We start from the raw sequence: 24,572 nt of genomic DNA, 5'->3' as shown, positions 1-24,572 counted from the left end.
TGTGTAATTATTAAGTGGAATACATTGCTTCAGCATAATACTTATTGTACTTAAGTTTAAGTTAAACATTTGGGATATCAACAATTTACAATAGAAAGAAGATTTAAAAAAATGTATACACAAATTCTGAAGCTCAATATATATCAAATTCTCTTGTTAAGCAAGAGGGAGTTCAAGTTTCCTGTTTTCCTGACACCTCTAGGGTGAAATAATAGTATTTTTAGTACTAGAAATACTAGTACTTACTAGTATTTACTAGCATTATACTAGAAATAATAGTATTTCTTCATATTTTATAAACTTCTTCTTTGAGCATTACTCTGACTTATTTCATAAGAACATAATTTAATAAATACTCTTATAAATATAATGCAGTTATTGTTACTACTTGGATTAACATAAAAAATATCCCAAATGTATGGGGATAGGTGATAATACTGCATCCGAATCACTATAATTGTAATTGAAATACATTGAAAGAAAATATTATTTGCTTAAGTAACCTATTTACTCATCTATTCCTATAAGGCTCTCGGGGAGAGATGGGCAGTTTAGCTACACATCAGGAAGGCACAGAATTTCATGACATTAAAACGAAACAAAAAACCACCTTTCTATCAGGGGAGACATTTGCTAACAGTGATTCTATCTTTAGAAAATTTCTACCTGAATTTCTTAATGCAGCATAAAAAAATCCCTTCATTACTTCAAAAGTACTTTCATGAAGTACATGATCTAGAATAGATCATCTAGGGGATGTGCTAAATTGAACAGCAGAAGAGTTTTTTGTTTCTTTTTAAGAACAGATTTGCATGAATTCAATATAGATGACCTCGTTTTTTGAGCAGCTGGCCAATAAAACTCTACATGCTAATGGTTTCCATGACATTGGAGCATACTACTCCAATAATTACACTTAAAGATACACAATCAGTGATGCCAATTCTGCCTCATGGAGGATGTGAAAAGATTGCCTTAAATATACAATCAAATACCCTCGGCCTTACTCGTAAGGGAAATGCAGATTAAAACTACCAATTTACACCTCACTTGTTGGCAAAATGCCAACAGTTTCTTAACACACTCTGCTGGTGAGTCCCTAGGAAATGGGCTTCTCACACATCCTGGGAATGCAACTGATACAAGCCTATATGGAGAACAATTTATCTATTGAAATTCCAAATATGTTTATCCCAAATTTCACTTACAGTAATTTCTCCAACCAACACTCTTACACTTGGGAACAATTACTTCTTTATAAGTCTATTCATTGTATCCATGTTTGCAGTTGCACAAGATTGGAAACAGCCCAAACATCCACCAATCGATTATTGATTAAATGAGTATGATACATCCATCCTTTGGAATATCATGAAGCCATAAAAAGGAATGAAAAATTTCAGGCAACAGTCAAGAGAATGAAAACCAACACACTAAGAGAATTGAATGTGTCTTATTAGGTTCAACTGGTAAAACAGAGCTACTCCAGGTATTTCAGGAATAAAGGGTTTAATATAGGAATGATTACTTGTACAAATGTTGGAAAATCAAGGGGAACTAAGATCAGTGAAGTTGCTGCCAAAAAGTCAGGGTCAGGGAAGCCAACTCTGAAAACTTCAACCTGAAGGACTGAAGCAGGTAGTTCTCAAAAGCTTTCCAATCATCTCCAAAAAAGCTCCCTTACTCTGTCTTACTGTCTTACTTGATGACAATGTTGTTAAGTGGTTCTCACAGCAGCTGAAAGGGTGTTGTGAATCTTAGGTTTGCTCATTCTTCTCCTTTTGTCCAAAACCGCCTCGCTCTCTTTTCTGTCTTCTAAATCTTGACTGTGTTCCTCTCAAACTCTAATGTGGAACCACACAGGGAAGAGGATCTGGGAAATGTAGTTCTCAGCTTCTCCCAAGCAATGCAGAGACTACGGAAGGGGGTGAAAATGAGTTGACACCAGACAATCCAGCATAGAGTGGAAAGACAGAAAACCCTGAAGACATTTTTGAGCAGTGGAATCAATACCAGCAACTACCTTTCTCTGGACTTGATGGTAGAGAAGTCCTTCAGTCACCAAATATTTATGAATGCCAATTATATGCCAGACTCTGGCAGCTCCCTACTATGCCCAGTGCCCAGTGCAAGAGTATGTGTTATGTTGTTTCTGTTGCTCTAAGAAGAATGAAACCTTCTCTTAGACCTGTGCCATTTCTGAGGCACATTTTCTGCACTCAAATCTTTTCTTGACCATATTGGGAGAAGCCAGGAGCTGAAGATCATTTTGTCTTTTCCTTTGTCTGACTTGGTTCTCTATGCACTTTCAAAGCCAGACTTCTAAAAAGGGTGGTTTACATTCCCTGCCTCCACATCCTTTGCTTCCAAACCCTCCTCACCCGCTGCCATCTGGCTTCTGCTCCCTATAACTTCACTAAATTGACCTTGCTAAAGTAACTGGCGAACTCACTTCTCTGCACTCTGTGTCACTGCTGGCCTTACTTTATGTCCCTCTGGATTCCACTCTTTTGCTATCTTCCCTACCTATCCTTCCCTCTCTGGGCCCTACTGTCCCAGTTTCAGCATCCAAAACACTTAGCAGGATGATCAAGAAGCTCAAGTGCAGAGAGGCAGAACAATATACTCAAGTTCATGCACAAACTAAGTCACTTTTCTATGTTGATGGCTGGAAATTGAGAATTCACCATATTGCAATTTATTTTTATGGATTCCTTAGTGGATCCTCTGTAATGCATTCCTCACAAAAGTAACCTCTACAATTTCAGATGTTGGCACAGGTGGACTGAGGTCCCGTCCGCAACACGCTTTTCACATTGCACTCTCGGTAATCTTTTCAAAACACACAGCTGATGACACTGCATCTCATACACACCAAATTCTGCTTAAATCCCTTTATGGTTCCCTATTAGTCTCCCACTGAAACAAAACAAAAACACCTCTTAACATGACCTATACTCTCTGGCCATTTATTCAACTCCTATTTCACGTTGTTCCACTGTGTTGCAGCCATTCTGGCCATTTTCTGGGTTCCTTGTACCTGCCTCCCCAGACCCAAAGCAGGGCCTTTGTATGTGCTTCTCCGGATAATTCTTCCCTTTCTTCTTCCCCTGGTCATTTTATCCTTATCCCTAGTGCTGCTTCCCTGGGTAACATTCTCATCTTGTGCAGATCAAATCCCCCATGTGTCTCTCTTTGATAGCGTTTGTCACTTTGCATTTTGGTACTTAGCAGTGTGATGGTTTACTCAATGCCCATCTCCCTAGGACTGGCTGGTGAGCTCTGTGAGGGAAGAACCACGCTTCTCATGTTCCCTACTGCATCCCGGGCCCACATAGTGCTTGGCATAAAGGAGCTCAATAAATACTTGTTGAATGCATTAGTGAATAAGTGAATAAACACCAAGAATAACAGGGTTTTTTTCCTACTGCTTTTACACTCCCTGCTAAGCTGCATTTGCTTATGATCCTTAACAATTTTTCAAAGTATTTTCAGATAAGCTATCTCACACGATATTAAGAACTGACTTTATGAGTAGAAGGGGTAACCCATGCAGGTGACTTGGCCAATGCTACGTGGCTAGTAAGCAACAATGGGCAACTGGAACTGAGTCTTGTCACTTTTCAGACCAGAACTTCGGCGATTAAAAAACCAAAAAGGAAGCAAGATAATGTGTAACTTAATAGAGAGCATCTATACAAAAGATAGTAAAACGGAAATATTCAAATAAATTAAAAATACAAAATAAATTTTATTTTAGGTTGATAGAACTTTGGTTCATGGAATATGGGCACCAATACTCTAAATGCTGGCATTTTAGCATGTACAGTTTGGCTCTGAGAAAGAACATGTCACCTTTCTCCTACAACAGGTCTCAGTTAATATTCTATGATAATTCTCACTAAAATTTAGATGTCCAATAAATGTCAGCTATTAAATTGTTGGTGGGAAAGTCTACTTCTGGAAACCTTTCATCCTTTCCTTAATGAGACTATTTACTTACTTTTGTAAGGAAACCAGAGAAAAGTCGATCGCTTAGGTTAAAAGAGTAGCTGGATCCATTAGTTTCAAAGACCAATCTCAAACTTAGTCGTTCATTTATCTAACAAGGCCTACTGTTTAAACACAATTTCTAAATGTTTAAATTTGCTGTGTTGAAATTTAATGGCTTAATAATTGAGTTCTTTCATAATATTATGCGAACACAGGCTTTTAAGTTCACGTTATTCACCTAAATAAAATGGACAATTACTTTACATGAAAGTGAATCGAATATTTATGGAATCAAAGCTCCATGCCCTTCGCGGGGCGTATATTAGAGTAACTCTAGTCTCCTCACTACTCCATTTACGTTTTAACTCATTCTGACTTGAATTTAGTCTCCCCGGTGGCACTTTCCTGGGGGGGGGGGGGGGGGGGGCGGGCAAGAAGAAGGGGGAGGAAGGTATAAAAATACAACCTAGACGTGCAAAACTTTGTGGACAGGGATCTTCGGTCCGTTATTATTCACTAAAGAAAATTCAGTAACAGCTGACAAAAGTTTCACTCGTTCGGTGGACTGTATGCAGCCCGTTAACAATGAAGCCCTGCATCTGCTCGTACCTCCAGGGAACAAACACGACCTTTCCAATCAGAAAGATACAAGAAACGAAAAAAGCGAGAGAAAGTCGCACTTTGCCTGCCCCCTAGGTCTCTTCGGAGCTAGGAGCTTGTTTTCTGGCTCCGAAGAGTTTTCAGCGCCGGCAAAGTCGTCTTCGCTCACAACCTCTTTAGCAGGACGCCCGGCGCAGCCGGCAGGGTGGACCCGTGCGCCGCCGCCGACGCTCATAGACTGCGCAGGCTGTGTCGGGCGCCCCGGGCGGCAGAACCCCGCCAGCCAGTCCCACGCGCGCAAGACTAGTGTAACGCGCCTGCGCGCTTAGTCACGTGACGGGGCGCTCCGCGCAAAGCGGGTTAAAAGTCACGACCGCCGCAATCTGGCGAGTGCCCGGTCGTTCGGCACAGTGCTGTTCGCCTTCCTTAAGCTAATTCTGACGGAGGTTGCTCCGCTGTTCTCGATCACCTCCCGACCCCTCGTCCTGGCCCAGCTTCATGCAACGAGCGGAGCAGCCTAGCACCCTTCCATGCCGACAACACAGGCGCGCGAAACCGCGTCTTTCAACTGACAATGAAGCCGTAGCCGCGCAGCACGGCCGCCCCGGGCTAACGGGCGCGAGGCGGGAGGGGGAGGGAGTGGGGGAGAGCTGTTGGGCTAAGCCCCGCCCCAGCTCGCGCCCCCATTGGTGGGCACCGCGGTTCTGGGCCCGCCCCCTAACGGACCTGTCGCATTGTGACAGGTGGAAGGGCCAGTTCCTGTTGGGTCAGGGGCGGAGTCAGAGGTAGCCTGAGCTCCGCCCGGACTCCAGGGGGCTCCTCCTCCTGCTCTTCACAGCGGGGCGGGCGGCGAGTGTGAGAAGGAATGTCATTGCTGCTCCGAGCTGTGGTGCCGCCTCCGTCTGCTGCTTCTTCTGTGGCGCCCTCGTCCCGTCGGCTTTCGCCGCTGCCGCAGCTGCACGGGGGATACGGATGGCTAGTGGGGCGCAAGGGCCATCCGAGTTGAGAGCGCGGCAGTCGCGGCCGCTGCTGAGGCGGAGACTCCCTGCCGCCGCCTCCACCCCCTGTCCCCCGGCCTCGCGGCGCTGAGGGCGGGAGCGCGCAGCGCTCTTCCCTCCTCCTCCTTTTTCTTCCTCCTTCTCCTCCTCCTCCTCCTCCGGGTCCCCGCCCAGCACCCCTCGCACCAGGCGGCGGCGGCGGCGAGGAGGGAGACCCGCCGCCGGGGCACAACATGGCGGAGCCCTCGGCCCCGGAGAGCAAGCACAAGTCGTCCCTCAACTCGTCCCCGTGGAGCGGCCTCATGGCCTTGGGGAACAGCCGGCACGGCCACCACGGGCCCGGGGCCCAGTGCGCGCACAAGGCGGCGGGCGGCGTGGCGCCGCCGAAGCCGGCCCCCGCGGGGCTGTCCGGGGGGCTGTCGCAGCCGGCCGGCTGGCAGTCGCTGCTCTCCTTCACCATCCTCTTCCTGGCCTGGCTTGCCGGCTTCAGCTCGCGCCTCTTCGCGGTCATTCGCTTCGAAAGCATCATTCACGAGTTCGACCCGTGGTAAGTGCCCCGCCGCCCCTCCCCCGCCCGCGGCCCGCGGAGACCCGGGACCGGCGCCTCTGCCCGCCGCGGCTCGCCCCGGACTTGGCCCGGCGCCGCCGCCGAGCCCCACTCGCACCCCGGCAGAGGCGAGCGCGGGTCCCGGAGCTCCGGGCGCGCCCCCTGCCCGTGGGCGAAGTTTCCCCCGCGCAGCCCGAGGCGGGGCGTCGGGGGTCCCCGAGTGGGACTTTGCCCCCCGGCCGAGTAAGTGTGACGCCTCCTGGGAGGGCGAGCGAAGCCCCCTTGCAGCCCTCTTGGGTTGCCCAGTCCAGAGTGGCCACGCCGGGAGCCGGCAGGTCTCTCCTCGGCCGACTCGTGGCGGACTCCCCGCCTCCCCGCCCGTGGCTTTCGCGTTCTCGTTTTTTGCTGGTTGGGATGGGATCGCCCAGGGGTTGCCCTGTTGCCGTTGGCGGTGAGGCCAGATGTGCAGGAGCCCTGTCTGCTCAGCCTCGCAGTTTTACGCTTTTAGTGTTTCTCCTCTTTTATACAAGAAGGGGAAAAGGGAGTGAGTAGTGAGGTGTCGTAGGAAAGGAAATAATACCCCTGAAAGTAATCTGAAAGCTAGGGACTCTTATTTATTTAACACTAGATATTTTCAGGAGTGGCTTTTTTCAGGGCCCCTAAGTGCACTCAGCACCTCACTGTTCCACAATTATCTTGGTTTGCTTTTTAGAGCAAGAACATTACTCTGTTAGCCCAACTGTCACCCTCAGTATGTTATGCACAATATCCGAAAGCATGGCATTAGTTCCTTTATTGGTCTCTGCAGGAAGGTTTGTGGATAAGAGAACAAACTGCCACAGGGATGGGGAGCCTTAGGTTATAATACAGAAGTTGCACGTGGTATCCGGGACTGACCTGAATGTTTTAGGAAATTACCCTATAAGAGCGCTAGCTAATTTAGGCACTACCCTGGTTTGTGAATTCTATAGATAGGAAGATTGCTTTAATTTTTTACCCAGCTTTCCCAGCCTATTTGGTTTTTGTTTTTGCTTTATATCTGAGCCTGTGCCTTTTAAACTAAATTCATGTTGACCCGACTTGTCAGCCTTGAGTTAATCTTATATTCTTATAATTAGATCTAACTAAATTTTAGGATATTTATCATTTTAATACAAAGAATCTTCTTGAGAGCTACTGATATATGGATTACAAATATTTGGGGTCGTGAATTACCCATATATTAAAATACTGGATTGAAGTTCTGTTATGGATAGAAAAATTGGTAGTGCTGCATCTGTTGAACACGACAGGGGCCCACTCATGGAGAATTCAGTTTAGGTAAACAATTACTGGGACATTCTTCGTGAAACGAAGAGGTTTTGATTTTTTTCTAACATTTAAAAAAAAAAAACTTTATGTTACTTGGAATCACAGAAGAAAATACTGTGAAGCCTTGGGAACTAGGTACAGTGTTCTTAGTCTTAGGTTTGAAACACTTAAGCAAATTAGATAAAAATGAAATTGGAACCAGAAAATGAAAACTGCTAATATTTTACTGAACAGTGTAAAAAGAGAAAGTTGTCTTTTTAGATTACAACAGCAGAAGTGCATGGCGACCAAACATCAACGGGTAACAAAAATAGTGAATAGTATTTCTACAGAGAGTATCATTTTTACAAAGGCTGAATATTGTTTAGTAGTAACTTTGAGGCTGCAATTAAGGATTGCAGAAAAATTCACAACTGAATGATGAGACGATTTTGTTATTTTTCCTTATTTTGAAGGAAGATTAGAAATCTGCATCAAGTCAGCCCAAAATTACTATTGAAATTGAGTATTGTAATCATGAGGTCTTATCAGGTTGCTTCACCGATAATATTACTTTTTTCTTTTTTTTAAGTATGGCAAAGAATTAGAAGTTGATCTTTTTTCAAGTTTCAAGAATATGCTTGGAGAGCATAACCCTTTTTTATCCACATGAAATTTGTTTCACTTCTATTTTTTTATGTATAGAAACATATTTCAGAAACACTGTCTTTTAGCTAAATGTATGAAATTTGAACTTTAATTCATATAAGCTAATCTAAAGGTATATGTATCTCTTCATTCTTAAAGATCTACTTTAGGTGTTCTGCTTACTAATAGTTTTGATATTTACATTTTATCATATTCCTAATTAAATGCTTCTGTTCATACTATTAGATGTCATTAGTATTAGTCTTTTTACAATAAAGGAATTGTCCCTATCCCTTACTGTGAACAGAGATTTGCCAATATAAATTTGATGTCTAAGTATAATTTGGGATGACTTAATGAGAAAATTAGGTTTTAGACCAAAAAAATCCCTTCTTCGCTCACTTTTGTTTTTCTTTTTATATCTTTTGAAGATCTCAAGCAGTTAGGTATCTCATTCTTATAATCCATTCTTGTTGAAAAATTTTGAAAAAGGGTTAGAGTGTCTATCATTATTACTCTGGATTTTTTTTTTTTTAAGATTTTATTTATTTATTCATGAGAGACAGAGAGAGAGAGAGGCAGAGGGAGAAGCAGGCGCCCAAGGAGCAGGGAGCCCGATGTGGGACTCCATCCCAGGACCCTGGGATCATGACCTGAGCCGAAGGCAGACGCTTAACCATCTGAGCCACCCAAACGCCCAATTACTCTGGATTTTTAAAGCAGTTTTTCCTTCCAAGGTACTAAGAATACCAATATTTTGATCTTTAATCTAATACTCTAGTGTTATACTAGCTTGGGAGTCTCCCAGATTACTATTTTATAATACAGCAATGCCATGAACCTTTAATAATATTTAAACGTTTCTTTCAGATTTTGTATCAACAAATCAATTTGTTCTGGCCTTCTCTGTTTCCTTTTTTCATGTCTTTGTTACTGACTTCATTTCTGAAGTCTTTTTAGTGAAAAGTTTACTTTTTCTGTTTGATTATGAGTTATTTCTATACTTTTACAGTAGTTCTTAAATTGCGTAAGACTCTAGTTAGTTGCCAGAGGTGACTCATTGTCACAAAGTTATACTTGTTTTTTAAATTTGTCACTCAATTTTTATAAATCTTGCAGTTGTTGTAAGTGGTGGTATATAATGTTGGCTATTATCGATTTATTGAATTTTAAAGTACACTACACTTTTTTAGAACTTAGCAACATTTGTGGTATGATCTCCTCACCACTTTAGTAATTTCCTCCCTTATCAGTTGAGTTGATCAGACATGAGGAAGCAGTTTGAGAGTATGTTGTCTGTACTTGCCAGACATTTGGTTGAGCAACTAGTTTAACAGCACCTAATTTTATCTTCTTTTTATCTGGAGCAAAATGTAGTTTCTACTTATTTTTGTATGTTAATACTCTTATATTAACCAAGTACCTTTTTCACAGCCGTTATCTTGTTAAATTGTAGTAGCTTTTCCCACAGAGGTGATGTAAAAGCTACCTATATAAGGAGAGCTGCCCTTTTCCCTGCCTGCACAGGTTGCAGTGGCTTCTCCCTAGAGCCCTAGAGAGAATTCTCTGAGCCTCTCTGATTTTGGCTGCAGTTAGCTGTAAAAGGGCAGCAGATGTCTTTTTGCAGGGCAGAAAGCTCCAGTTTAGAATTGAAACTTGGAATACAGTTTTTCAAAGAAACTATGGTATAAATAGATTAATTAGTGCAACCATGTTTTCAAAGGATTGATAAACCTTTGGAATATAAGCTGTTTGTAAGCTGGGAACTAGTTCCTGTACTTTGAGGTCTCCATGTTTTTCTTCACTTTGCAGATGACAAAAAGGGGCTATTGACCTCAGTTCTGAAGAAGACAAAATGGGTAACAAAACCAGTTTTAGAAAAAAACATCCCAAATCTTAAAAAGTTACTTTGTGGAATCATAAGCAACAGCAGTCCAGCTGCTCTTCAGAACAGGTATCCTGTCACTGGAGTCGTTGTAATTTACAATTTTTCTAGCCTTGAGCTTAAAGTCGTTGTAAGTTACAAGAACACTTAGGGAGGAGGTGCAGGGAGTGTCTTGACCTGCTGCATTGGATAATGGAATCGGACTTGCTCCCATTTGATTTAAGTGTGGTGGTTCTTAGAGGTTCTTATGCCTCATAGGTTTCATGAGGCATATAGAATAGGTCCTGGGGTAGTTAGGATCTGTCAGCAAAGACTTTGGAACTTTTTCTTTTTGTTCTGGATTTTTGTATTTTGAGTGCTAACCTGAGTAAGACTGCAGATCTCTTATTGCCATGAGTAGTTTGCATAAATTCAACATTGGTTGTAGACCAAGCATTAGAAGCTCATTATGGCTCTGACCCAGTTGTTAACGAATATGGGGAAACTTACTGGCCTGTCTGTACTTAATCTCCTTCTGATTTTATACTCCCTATAAGTTATGAGTAGTTTGGGATATGAGAAAATGTTAAAAGTTCTCTTCATTGTACCTTCTTAGTATTCATTTGTGCATACATGCTCTCAGAAAAAATGGAAAGATTAATATTCTGGAGTGACTGAATCATATTTTTTACTTGTTTACTTTGAAAACTTAATGCTCTTAGAGACCATACTGCTGTTAACCTAAATTATAAAGCATCCCACAATTCAACAGATTTGTACATTGCTAGATTGTTACATTATAAAAATTTTCATACAAAAAAGTTAAAAGAATTTTATAGCAAACACTGCTACACCTAGATTCTGCAGTTAGTGTTTTACTTAATTTGCCTTATCATATCTTTCTAATACTGCTTTTAAATCCTGCTTGTAGACACTGATAGTACATCATTCATGGTAATATGAAGAGTGTTATCTTTGTTCTCCAACTCCATAATTAAGAGGATCTCTTATTTCTGGACAACATTTGTTTTCTATAATACTTGAACATAATGAGTATAAATACTGTTTCTGTATCACCCTCAATTGGACTGCAGGTTAGAATCAAGATTTAATCTTTCTAGGTTTTGGTTAGTAAATTACCTGAGTACATCATAAGTCAATGGATGTCTGTTAAATGACCTGACTGCCAAATCTGATGTCACAGAAGAAACGCCTGAAGTTGTTAGAAGGGTATTGACGTTGGTTTTACTAGACTTAATTTTTGTGGAATACCTAAATTCCTTTTGGGTTATTAGAAGCCTTTTATTGGTCCGCCTGTTGCTTACTCTGAGTCATATTTATGCTCTTTTATTGCCATGTTTTGTCCAGATAATAATGCTTAATTTATGTATAATTGCAAAAGTGACTTCTTTCAGTCCCTACAATAAATAGGAAAAAATGAAAACATTTTCAAATAATACAGGGCCCATGAATACAATCTATGGGCCAAATTAATACTGTTGAAAGGGGAAAAAATGTAAATGGTTAACATGGTACCCCATCTTAACTCCTTTACTTCCTTTACCTGATTCTGGTGGATATTTTTTGTTTTTAAATCACTTACTCTTTTCTGAGAAAGTTTCTGTGTCCTCACTTGACCTAATTCAGACACATAATTTCCAGGGATTTAGAAATTGATAGAAAGTGTCAATACCATAGGATTTTTTTTAAAAAAGTGTTAAGTGGAGGTAAGAGTTGGAAGAGATAGGAACAACTGCCAGAGGTTCTCCTATTTTAGGTAAATGTAAGTAAACTGGCATTTGTAGACTTGGAATTTTATTTCTTTGTAAAAACACCTTCGGAGTTTCAAATGAAAGGCATCTAAACATACTTTGGAATATAACCTATACATAGGTTGGTGAATGCCTTTATGTTGGTCAAGTTTATACTATTTTTAGAAATACACATTTCTGAAGAATTGTGACTGCTACGCTAATTAAATTGACCATATCATTAGTGACCATTTTTTCTTTCTGTGGAACTTAGTGCTGCAGGATAACTTTAATATACGTTCTAAATAATAGTAGATGCTTAGTTTTTACAGTGTCTTACAACTTGATTTTAGATCTTAGAATTAAGGAGATAAGGTAACATCTCTTATTTCTGTAGATAAAAGGTACTTCAGTTCAGTATTCCACTAAGAATTGAATAATACAGGTTTGCTTGTCTCCAAAATCTATGTCCTTTTTACTGCATCTTCTGCCTTCAAGACAGGCTTAAATGAAAGTGTTCTCCATTTAATTTATGTTTTTGAATCAGCTGCCCTGATTTAAGTCTTAACATATTGGCCTATCCGAGTGCCTGGGCACAATCCATGCCTAGCTAACTAAGCTCACTAGTTGGATGATGGCTGATTACTTGTTTTGATGTAGGGAAGAGAGAAGAGTTGATGATGACTTCAAGTTTTTATTTATTTTTATTTTTTGTTAAAGATTTTATTTGTTTGAGATAGAGTGAGGAGCAGGGTCGGGGGCGGTGGGGTGGGGCAAAGGGAGAAGCAGGCTTTCCACTGAGCAGGGAGCCCGACGTGGGGCTTGATCCCAGGACCTTGGGATCGTGACCTGAGCCACCCAAGTGCGCCTGACTTCAAGTTTTTAAACCGAATGACTAGGGAGTTTTCAGAGATGGGGCTTTTAAGGGGAATAGCTGAGTGAGAAGAAAAGATGAATGAATCCAAGTGAATGTTGTTTTATTTAGATTTATTTTGTCTGTAAAAAGTTCATTGCAATAAGGTTGGAAATATTAAGCCATTCCAGTTAAGGGACTTTTTACAGGGTGGGAGCTCAGAGTAGACCCAGAATTCTATGGTCTGCAGGGCTTCCAGAGTGTTTGCTGGCTTGGCTTGTTTTCAGGGCAAAGAAGCTGAACACCAGAGGGTGAAGTACCTTTTCTAAGGTTGTACTTCGGCTAGATTCTTTTCTATTTTCTTTGCACCTTTGTTTGCATTAGAGGGCGTTTTGTGAGAAGTTGTTTGAAAATTGTTACTTGAGAAGATGAAGGGAAGTTTGTTTCTACCACTCATTTTAAATTGACAATATTGGAAATGTTGGCAATTGAAGTTCAGCTATGAAACGATTTTTATGTGAAGTTTGACTTCTTTAGAATTGGTGATATAAAACTTGTGTGCTTCACTCATCTGTAGTTTCATTGAGTTAATAGTTTTCATGCTTTAGGTTTTCAGTTTTTTTTAACTTTTTTATTCATTCCTATCTGAGGAGAAAGACTATTCATAAAATCATAAAGAAAATTTATGTTTATATTAATAAAATATAAATGATTAGTTGATAACTAAATTGATAATGTTTCTTTTGAGGTTTTCTTTTAATTTCCTTTTTATGCCTTACAGGTTTATCAGTTTTTCTCCAGTAAAGATTTTTCTTCACAGTGCAGTGTTCTTTTCTTTAGTGATATCTAGCAATCTTTCCAACCTACACATGACTTCAGATGAATTTGGTTTTTAAACTTAAGTTATTGGGTCTTTCTCTCCATAGATAGATGGATAGATAATATTGTAGCATATGCTGTTTTCTATACTATTTTTAAATTAAAAGTAGTAATTCATAATTTATAAAGTTCCTGTATATGCACAGCTTAAATTATTGTTTGTTGCTGGCCAAAAGGGTAGATTAGGATTGGTGAAAGGAATCACCACGGGGAAACTCACTTGTTACCACCATGTTTATTTCATGCCTATTCTTTTTTTTTTAAATTGAAGTATAATTGACGTGACATTTTATTAATTTCAGGTGTACAGCATAATGATTCGGTATTTGTATACATTTTGAAATGATAATAAGATGCTAACATTTGTCACCTTATATAAAGTTACAAAAAATTTTTTTATTGTGTTGAAAACTTTTAAGGTCTACTCTCTCAGTGTTCATGCCTATTCTTAAAATGCCAGTAACTCCTTAAAGTAGAATAAATTCTATTTAAGTAGGTTTTATTATTCAGGTTAATTATTAAACCATCTTACTTGTATAATCCACAGGAACAATAATGGAGCACAGAATTATTGGAAGGCAGCACTCTTGAAGTTTCTGAGATGTTCTTTGAAAATGTCTTAAATGTTTATATAAGCATGAGAAAAACGTTTTGCAAAGGCTTTTGATGAGAAAATGTTTGGTTTCAGTCTTTAAAAAAGTTTTTCTTTTATGGTGAAATATAACACATTCTGAGAAGTATATAAACCAAATGTACAATGTAATGACTAATTATAAGATAAACACCCATGTGATCATCACCCAGATTAAGAAATAGAACATTGGCCCCACCTCAGAAGTCTTGATGTGTGCTTGCCTCCCTTGCTTCCCACTTGTATAGTAATTACATACTTGCTTTTCCTCATAGGTGGTACAATTCTGTGTGCATTCCTAAATAATATAATTTAGTTTTGCCTGTTTTAAAACTTGAGATAAATGCACTTAGAGCTTTTGTGTCTTTTTTTTTTTTTGCTCGGCATTGTATTTAAGGTCCATCTTCATTGATCAAAGGGTTGTGGAGAATGTGTGGTAATAAGGTTTAGCAATAATTTGATTAACCAGGCTTCTTACCCCCCTGAGGAGGTTGCCTGCTCTTTTGCAGCAGGAAGTACTTGTAGGAAAGGGAAAGCATCCTTCTCTTCACTTGAGATCAAAAATTATCGTAAGATTGATATTTTGAGCTGGAGTCAATCTTGTCAAGAGATAACCTTGACAGCTTTTCAAAAAGTACTAACTGGCCAGAGAGATTCAGTCTTTCAGCAGACACTGAGAGTATAAGGAAGAGAGGGTGAGGGAGGAGACATCACTGTCATTGAGGAGACAAATGATAAATAATCAGATAAATGCAAAGGACTGGTTTTTAAACTATAACTTTTGCCAACTATTGTCACTTTAAAACATACTAAAATTTATATAAGGTAGGGAGTGGTTGTTAGTTCTTGAAAGAAAGAAGGAAAGAGAATGTTGGAAAGAGATCTGAACTGAAGGAATTTAGGAGACCCCTAAGCATGGGCTGTTTAATAATGTATTGGTATATTTGTAAAGGATTGCTCTTTCTTCTTCTTCCAGTCTTCCATGGCTACTATTGTTTTTCTTTCCCATATCTTTATTTCCTTTATTGATTTAGTAATTGTCTTGGTCTTCAGGAATAGGAGAGGTTTGATAGTAGTAGGTTCCTTTCAGAACCTGTCTTCAGGGGATAAAAAGTTTTATTCAAAGAATAGTAAAAGTCAGGCATTGAGTAATGTATACAATTGCCTAAGCACTATGTTGTACACCTGAAACAAAGGCAACATTGTATGTCAACTATACTTCAATTAAAAAAGAGAATAGGGCGCCTGGGTGGCTCAGTTGGTTAAGCGACTGCCTTCGGCTCAGGTCATGATCCTGGAGTCCCGGGATCGAGTCCCACATCGGGCTCCCTGCTCGGCGGGGAGTCTGCTTCTCCCTCTGACCCTCTTCCCTCTCATGTTCTCTGTCTCTCATTCTCTCTGTCTCAAATAAATAAATAAAATCTTTAAAAAATAATAAATAAAAAATTAAAAAAAGAGAATAATAAAGCAAATGATTTTTTTTATGTAGGATTTTACATGATTATTTATGTAGGAGCTTGAAATCTGTTGGGGCGTGGAAATTTGGCATTATGTGTTAGCAAATGATTAAGGATATTGGAAATGAGATTCTAGGCCATGACTGGCTAGCTGGATATCCTAGGAGAACTTTAACGGAGGAAGATTTTAGTTCAGTGAGTATTTCTTCCAAGTAAGCTTTTCTTTTAATTAGAAAGCAGTTCTTAAGTGAAATAGTAAACAAGAATGCTCTCTAACGCATGTCTATTTATTGGTCAGAATGATTTTGATCAAATTTGGCGGTATTTTTCTGCTGCCCGTTAGTATGTAACCCATACTCCATGAATGGATAACAGTTGATTTCTTTTGTGAACAAAGCTTGTTTCATAGTTAATGCATTGTTGAAGAATTTAAATCCAGGACTGTCTTTCTTCAAACTCCCAATTTAGTCAGCTAGTATTTCTACAGAATTCAAACTTAAAATTTTTTTTTTTTTTAAAGATTTTATTTATTTATTTGAGACAGAGAGAATGAGAGACAGAGAGCATGAGAGGGAGGAGGGTCAGAGGGAGAAGCAGACTCCCTGCTGAGCAGGGAGCCCGATGCGGGACTCGATCCAGGGACTCCAGGATCATGACCTGAGCCGAAGGCAGTCGCTTAACCAACTGAGCCACCCAGGCGCCCCAAACTTAAAATTTAAACCAAGTATCATAAGGAAGGTATATACATACTTACTATCCCTTGTCCCCTATATCCCTTGTAATATATGCCAAAGAGAAATATAAATGACTTTGAATTAGGCTGTATTTGGATATTGGTCCAACCTAATGATTTAAGCTTCTTTAATACCTCTAGTATTTCTCTTGTTTGAATTCCCCAGGGAAGTAGGGATAATTTTTTTTTGAAATGCATTAACTGTTAGGAAACATGCCAGGAATACTTCTTTAAGAAATAACAATCTAATATAGTTTATCTGCCTTGTGTGAGAGGTATAGATACAGGTTTTATTGATCCCACTATAGAACAAACTTACTTCGGTTAAATTTTGTTCAGGACTGTTCATTTAACTAAATAGGCTAGATCCGTTTTGGAGATTTTTAACACCTGTAATGTAAAAACATTCAAGGGGATTTAAGTTATTTGTTTTTTGCCTAAAGTGGTAAAATACTGTTATGGTGATATGGTTCTTATTTCCCTCTCTAATGAATAATAATAACTTACTGTTATTATAGAGAGATGAGATCCTTTCGGGTAAGAACATCATTTCTAATCATGCTAGAATATCGTACACTGTATTAGGAACGTAGTGGGTACAATTTATGTTTAGGTGATGATAGTAATAGCACAGGAAGTCTCTGTTGTGTAATACCTTGATAAACCTTGGATTTGACTGTGATATCAGTAGAATCATGTGTGGTGATACTGTGATTCATAATAAGAAGATATGTTTGGTCTTCATCCTCGTTTCTGGCACAGAGCTCCTAAAACCTTTGTAATTTTCTAAGTGATGGGTGGGGGGGGAGGTTTGGCATCTTTTGTTATGTTAATAAAGTGATTTTGGAAAGCCTAAGGGGATAGGGGTTGGTTGCCAGTGAAACCTACCCCGTGATTAGAGGGTTGGAAGTGTAAGTTCTTCCTCCTGACCTCTGGGAAGGGGAGAAGGTCTGGAAGGTTGAATCACCAGTGGTCCCAATAATTTAATCAATCATGCCAATGTAATGGGAGTCTTCATTAAAACCCCAAAGGACAGAGTTTGGAGAACTTCCATATTTGTGACTATGAGGAGATTTGGGGAGGGTGGTATACTCAGGGCATGGAAGCCTCGTGCCCCTTCCCACATAATCTTGCCCTGTGAATCTTTTATCAGTCTTTTCCTGAGTTCTGTCCTTTTATAATAAATCTGTGATCTAGTAAGCTAAATATTTTCTCTCAGTTCTGTGAGCAGCTCTACCAAATTAATTGAATCCAAAGAGGGGGTCACTAGAACTTCTGGTCTATAGCTAGTTGGCTAGAAGCACTGGTGGCAACTTGGACTTGTGATTGGTTTGTGAAGTGGGAGATTGGGGGCTGGGGAGGTCCGTCTTGTAGGACTGAACTTTTGTGGGATTTAACACTATCTTAGTGTCAGAATTAAGGTGATTTGTAGGACAGAGATGTTAGAAAAATGATTTTTGGTGTGGAAATTCACCACCCCCTCATTGGAATTGTTGGTGGACCTCTTAGTGAACATCATAATCTCACCATCAATAAAGGTGTCATTTTAATCTTACAGAAGAAGGAAAGAGTTGATGATGCAGAAAGGAGGTGATAATGCTTATGGAAAAATAATTTATATGAGTAATTGCCATCAGCAATTGGGAAATGACTAGCTAGCTGAATATCCTAGAAGAACTTTAAGGGAGGGAGATTTTCAGTATTTCTTCTAAGTACAGATAACTGTCTCAAGTTTTAACTCACTGTTAAGGAATATTGAATAAGAAAAGACAGACCAGTTAATACTGCTAACTTTTGAGCTGATAAATGAAAAAAGACATGTCAGCAATAAAAGTAAAGTTTACAAGGTGGCATTTTGTTTGAACTTGAGAAATATATCTTGATGTGGAGGAATAGTAAGAATAGAAATGATCATTGGGTATGTAGGCATTAAATTCATGCAAGTGATGAGTTTGGGTGGGGTTGGATTAATGATCCATTTGCTTTCTTGGCTCTTGATTTAACTCTGTGATTACAGCATCCCCCATCCAAAAGTAGAGCATTCCAACGAAAACTTTTGTAAGCCAAAAATGCATAAAGCAAAGAACCATTAATTTATGTGGAAAAAATTGTTTTTGGTGTTCCTAAACCCAAAAAATAACCCTGCATTTTTCTGATGCACAAGAGGCTTAGGCCTAAAGGACGCACAAAGTAAAGAGAGATAAGGAATAGACAGACGCAATTCAAAACTATGGTTTGATGTTGAGTGTTGTTCCCAAGGGACGGAGCTTAATGGTGCCATTCTCACTGCTCAGGGTGCAGGCTGCCTCCTTAATGGCATGCTGCAAAACAAATAGTGAACCCTGTTTTTCCTTTTTTCCATTTTCCTTAAAAGTGAAAATCCTCTTTGATTCTTTCGGTTATTGACAGTAGGTACTAATGTAGGTTGGTGGTGAAGTTGAAGGCGAAGTGGCAGAAGGGGAAATTTCAAAAAGCCCTCTATTGGTAATTAATTTGGAAATTAAGCAACACTTTAGGAAGCCATCACAGCTCTGACTGATTTCATTTAAACCTTCCCACAAGAGGTTAAAGGATACTAAATAAAAATACTCATTGGGGTTAAATAAATCGTGTCTCCAATAAAGTGTCTCTGCAATAGAAATAGCTTTGTCTATGTCTAATTACTGGGAGGATCATTGAATTTGTAGATCCCGAGAGTTAAGTAAGCCAAAATATAAAGTCATTACCTTTTTTTTAAAATAGTTTTTATTTATTTAAGTAATCTCTTCATCCCATGTGGGGCTCGAACTCACAACCCTGAGATCAGGAGTCCTGTGTTCCTCCTACTGAGCCAGCCAGGAGCCCCAAGCCTTTACCCTTTTTTTTTTTTTTTTTTTAAACTATGGATTGGACTCTAACAAAATGACTGGTCAGCTCTTTATACTATTCCATGTAATAATAGCAACATTCCTGTGAGTCCTAAAACTGATAGGTTGTAATGGTCTCACCATATGTTTTTGTGTACTTTTTTTTTTTTAAACCTTTATCCATCAGTGTGCCTTTAAATCTGTTACAATGAATAGGGTTTGTTGAATGTACTGACAATTAAAATATTGCATGTGTTCTTTTAAATTTAAAATTTAAATTTTAAATTTAAATGTGTTCTTTTTAAATTTTTAAAAATTTAATAAGCTTCATGGAAATTTAATTTTAATACTAAAATCATTTTTACTCTACACTATATATAGCTAAAGAAAACTGTATTTTAATAGGCCAAGCAGCTTTCTGGTATTAGAAGAAACAGGATAATGAAACAATGTGTGGTAGATGAAATAAACCTAATCTTAAATCTATAAAGGCCAGTTATTCACTGAAAGTAGAAAAATGAGCTTGAGAAGCAACGAAAATCTTTTTTTTTTTTTTTTTAAGATATATTTATTCATCTGAGAGGGGGAGAGCACATGCAGGGGGAGGGGGAGAGAGAGAGGATCCCCAAGCAGACTCCCCACCCAGCGTGGAGTGGTGAAAGAGCTGCAAACCACACAGGGCTCCAACCCCACAATCCATGAGATCACCACCCTACCTGAAGCCAAGAGTCCAACACTTAACAGACTGAGTCACCCAGGTGCCCTGCAACTAAAATCCTTTTAAGTATTTTTTTGAAGGTTGTTAAAATGAATGGCTCACTTCTTTAGAAAGGGAGATCTTTTTTCTTGTTTAGTATACTTTATTTTGATTGTTGAAATAATTTACCACATTTAAATAAAGTGTAAATATAAATGGCATTTAAAACAAAACGTTTTCCTTTTGAAGTAAAAATAATTCTAGACTTTTAAAAAGTTTATAAGTACTTGTTATAATTGTTGGATATGAATTGCAACATAATAGAAAGCTATAAAAATTTTTATAAATCAAACTATATTGAAAATGGAAATTACATATTAAATAATGTATATGCCATATATGTAATTATAAACATAATGATAAACACCCATGTGAAACCCCTACCCAGCTAGGGTGTTACCAATTTCACATCCATCCATATTTCTTCTCTAGCCTGTCCTCCTGGTTTTCCTCTTAGCACTAAGAAACCATTATCTGAGTGTTTAACATCTCCTTTGTCATTATTAAAAATATATATATATATACATATGTTTGTGTCTCTAGACAATATGTTGCTAAGTTTTGCTTTGTTTGGAGCTTTAAAAATAGTAGTATTCTGTATATAATTTTCTTTGATTTGTATTTATACATTCCTAGGTGGTGCCTATTTGGGTTTCCAACTTTTTGCTTTTATGAATAATGCTACTATGAACACTGAAGACTGTTTTCTGATGCATATGTGTGGATGTTTGTTTGAGTATATACCTGGGAATTTCGTGATTATTTTTGTTTCAATTCATAAAAATATAATACACCACCCCAAAACTTGGTGACAAAAAGCATTTCATTGTTTCACAATTCTGTGGGTGGAGTGGGAGTTTTTTCTGCTTCGCGATGTCAGCTGTGGTTCTGGGATGATGAGAGTCATCTGGAGGCTCAACAGGCTGCAGTCAGCTGGGGCTAGAAGTGCTGGGATGCTGTACTGCTTACGAGTCATCCGGAGTCTTGATTGGGAGCTCAGCTGCAGCTTTTAGTTCCTTCATGTGGCTGCTTAGGCTGCCTCACAGCATGGCAGCTGAATTTTAAGAAAGCATTCCAAGAGCAAGAAAGCTGCTTGTCCAATTAAGGGCTAGGCATAGAATGATCAGTGTCACTTCCACTATATTTTATTGTTCAAAATAGACACAGGCCTATCAGAGAGTCATATATACTGTTAGGGACAGAATTATTTCGGACCATCTTTGGAGACTGGTTACCATAGTGTATCATTTTTATTTCTTCTGTCATTCACAGAAGACTTTGTGCTTTTATGTTTGTGTCTCTGGTCAGTTTTCCTTTTTTTTTTTTTTTTTAACTCAGTTATTTTGTATTTTGCGGGGAGGGATACTAAGTCTGGGCTAAATTTGTTGCAAATTTTAATGTATTTTGTGGCTTATTGGTCCTTAAGCACTTTAAGATAGTTATTTTATTACCCCCGTTTTACAGATGAGAAAAGGAAGTACTGCTTAGTATATTGAGATAATACTTTGTGAAGTCAGAAGCCTCGGGTGGTATTTTTGGTTTTAAAAATAGCATGTGCAAATGTGTGCAATTATGAAATGACATGATGCTTCCATCCATCTACTTATTACACCCCTCCACTTCCAAAAGAATGAGGCTTGGAAAAATTTACAAGTATTTTTTATTCACTTATGATCTATTATAATATTCTCGGTAAAGTGCTAAATGACTTGGCCAGAGTGACAGAGTTAGAACCAGTACATTCATGTCTTACCTGTCTTGCCTATACCCATATTTCATTTTTTTTCCCACTAAATTATTCAGTTGGATCAGTCAGTCACTATCTGCCAACACATTTCAAAACTTGTGTTTTTGATAGCCAGACTAGTTCCACTATTGGTTCTCCCACTTTGAGGGTATGCTGGAGATCTCAGAAGACAGTGGTAAGGAATTGGCAGATATTTGAGATTTTCTTGGCTGATCCCACTTCCAAACTTTATCATGGAAATTAAGTTTCTTAAGTGTTGTGGTCAGAATATTTTTTCAAAATAATAGAAGCCAGAGATTCACAACCAATATTCAAATATTTCCTTTATGTATTTTAAAAAGCACACTTTTAGGCATTGAGTGCAGTGAGTTGCTTTAAAACTGAAAATACTACAGAATAATTCTGAATTCCATAATGCAAGGCTTTAAATAAAATGAGTCAATTTTCTATCATGCCTGAACAAATACAAAATACACAGAAATAAACTTGTAGATACTTCCCAGCTCTCAGGTTAGGAAGATTGTTCTGTGTTAAGTTTCCCATCATTACAATTCTGTATGTTGAAGACAGACTTCAGTACAGCTCTCCAGTGTAAAAACAGTGCTTCAGGGAGCATGACTTATTTTCATGTCCCTTCAGATTTCTTGGATCTGAGATTCAAAGGCAGAAATGAAAGTCATAATAATCTGCTTACTGGAGGAATTCTTTGACATGTAATGGAACACAGAGCATCTTTAGACTTCGACTCAGAAACATTTTCCACCAGAGATAACAGCCATTGAATGACCAAGCCTTTTACTCATTTTTACTCTTTCCTGCCCCAGATTCTTCCACTTTCAGTGTCACACGGTGGAATTAGTTACCTTCCTCAAGAAGTAAACTAAAGTATAATGTATTTGCTATAATATTGATACAATGTTACCGTGACAAAGTGTAGGTGTCAAGTGCAGTAATTTGGCAAAAAGCGAATGCCAGATTCCACCAGGTTGAACATAATGTAACATCATTTGTAAAAAAGAAAAGGGGGAGAAGGGGTAAGTCCATTAAAATTCAGTAAATGCATTTGCAACATTTGTAATTCTCAGAATAAACACATTTTAAAATAGAGTATACCCCAAACATGCTTATCTCTGAGGAGTTTAATGTATGTTATTTTATAGAAATTGCTGAAATTACTTTATTTTTTTATTTTTATTTTTTTGAAATTACTTTAGATATGTGAAGGATACCAAAGTTTTCATATAGTTCAGTATTTTCTGTCTCTCTCCTTCAACCCCTTTCAAATAGGAAGAGAAGACTGACTTTATTCTTTCTTAGCCCCTTCTTGAGTTACGGTTGCTGATACTTTGAAAGTTTCTGATTAAAAACTAGGTAAATGGGAACACTTTTGGTTTCTCTGGACTATAGAATGAACCTCATACCTAGAAGAGAACATAGAAATCATAGAAATTATTTGTTAGAGTGGTTGCCAAAGCGTGTTCTGCAGAATACATATCCCAGGAATTGTAGTTCAAAACAAAATAATCTCTGATAATTTAAATTTGGAAAAACTGCATATCCCATCCACTTACTTATAATACATATTAGCATGTCAAAGGCTGAGATGTTCTTCAATACAGTGTTAATTTTCTTTAATCTGGTGTTTACCATATTTAATTTAGGAATTACTGTAGGATTTTTTTTTTAAATAAGTGTTCCATACAATGCATACTTAATGTTTGTTAGTTGGAAATCTTATTTCCATAGAATATGAATATATGTCCTGACTTAAGTATATGTAACATAATACATATTTGTATTTTTAATGCTTATTTGGAAATCTTATTTATATAGTATGATATGTAGCAATTATATAATATCAATAAGTAGATATATAATAACAATTAAGTGTAAATATGACACATATATATATGATGTTTGTTGGAGATCTTATTTCTATAGGATATGAATGTGTGCTGCCCTAAATATGTATTACATACACATGTATGTGTGCTCTGTGGAGAGAGAGTACATCCCAAGTGTGTGCAGCTCTTGCCTTTTGTCCAGGTGTTTTAGATTTCAGTATATATTGGATTTAACTAAGCAAAAAATATCATTGAATAGTTTTAATTTATCAAATCCACTATTTTATTATTTGATTTTATTTCTTTTAAAGATTTATTTATTTGTGAGAGAGAGAGCGAATGCACCAGTGGAGGGGAGGTGTGGGGGGCGGGGGGGAGAGAGAAAATCCCAAGCAGACTCCTCACTGAGTGCAGAGCTGAACATGGGGCTTGATTCTTGGGTGGCTCATCAGTTAAGCGTCTGAGAGCCGCTCAGGTGCCCCCAAATCCACTATTTTATATGTGATCCTAGAATTTTTTCAGATTTTTTTGAATGGCATTAAAATACTTTTATCAGTCTTATTTTGATGTAATTTTTTGGTACCAACTTTTCATTGTCCTTTCCTTTTTTCCAGTTAGTTTATTAAGTGCCCTTTTTAAAGCAGAACAGATTCTCCTTTTTCAAATGAATACTTAGGAAAATTGATAGCTGTCATGGTCAGTTACAGCAGAAGTTAAGAGCTAGGACTGTAACATAGATCTTGTTTTCAATTAATAATGTTTGGGAGTTTTGCTCTGTTTGTTCTTATGAGTTCTAATATCTTTTTGATTTGTAATGCATCTCATCTTAAGTGAGAAGGTATAGAGAGAAGCTCAAAAAAGTCTGCAGGACAGTATCAGCTTTTGAACAACCCCCCCCCCTTTTTTTTAAAGATTTTATTTTTTTGTCAGAGAGAGAGAACACAAGCAGGGGGAGCAGCAGGCAGAGGGAGAAGCAGGCTCCCCCATGAGCAAGGAGCCCGATGCGGGACTCGATCCCAGGACCCTGGATCATGACCTGAGTCAAAGGCAGATGCCTAACGGACTGAGCCACCCAGCTGTCCCAACCCTTGTTTTTTGTTTTTGTTTTTTTACCATATGTTGCTCAAATAGAAA

The 24,572-nt window shown here is 38.6% G+C and overlaps 1 protein-coding gene across 1 annotated transcript in view; it reads left to right on the top strand.

Moving 5' to 3' along the window:
• Positions 1–5,431: 5,431 nt before the first annotated feature.
• The window catches only part of STT3B (STT3 oligosaccharyltransferase complex catalytic subunit B), a 100,647-nt gene continuing 81,506 nt past the window's right edge, over positions 5,432–24,572 (top strand). Inside the window, exon 1 of the mRNA XM_034993270.1 lies at positions 5,432–6,138. Within this exon, the coding sequence (XP_034849161.1) occupies positions 5,825–6,138 (314 nt within the window). The 5' untranslated portion in view covers positions 5,432–5,824. The remainder of the gene's footprint in view (positions 6,139–24,572) is intronic.

Source organism: Mirounga leonina, unplaced genomic scaffold (assembly GCF_011800145.1).
Source record: "Mirounga leonina isolate KUSES-001 unplaced genomic scaffold, KU_Mleo_1.0 Mir_115, whole genome shotgun sequence".
NCBI lineage: Eukaryota > Metazoa > Chordata > Mammalia > Carnivora > Phocidae > Mirounga > Mirounga leonina.
The sequence above is the reverse complement of the archived record's forward strand: the minus strand, read 5'-3'. Positions and strand labels throughout refer to the sequence as shown.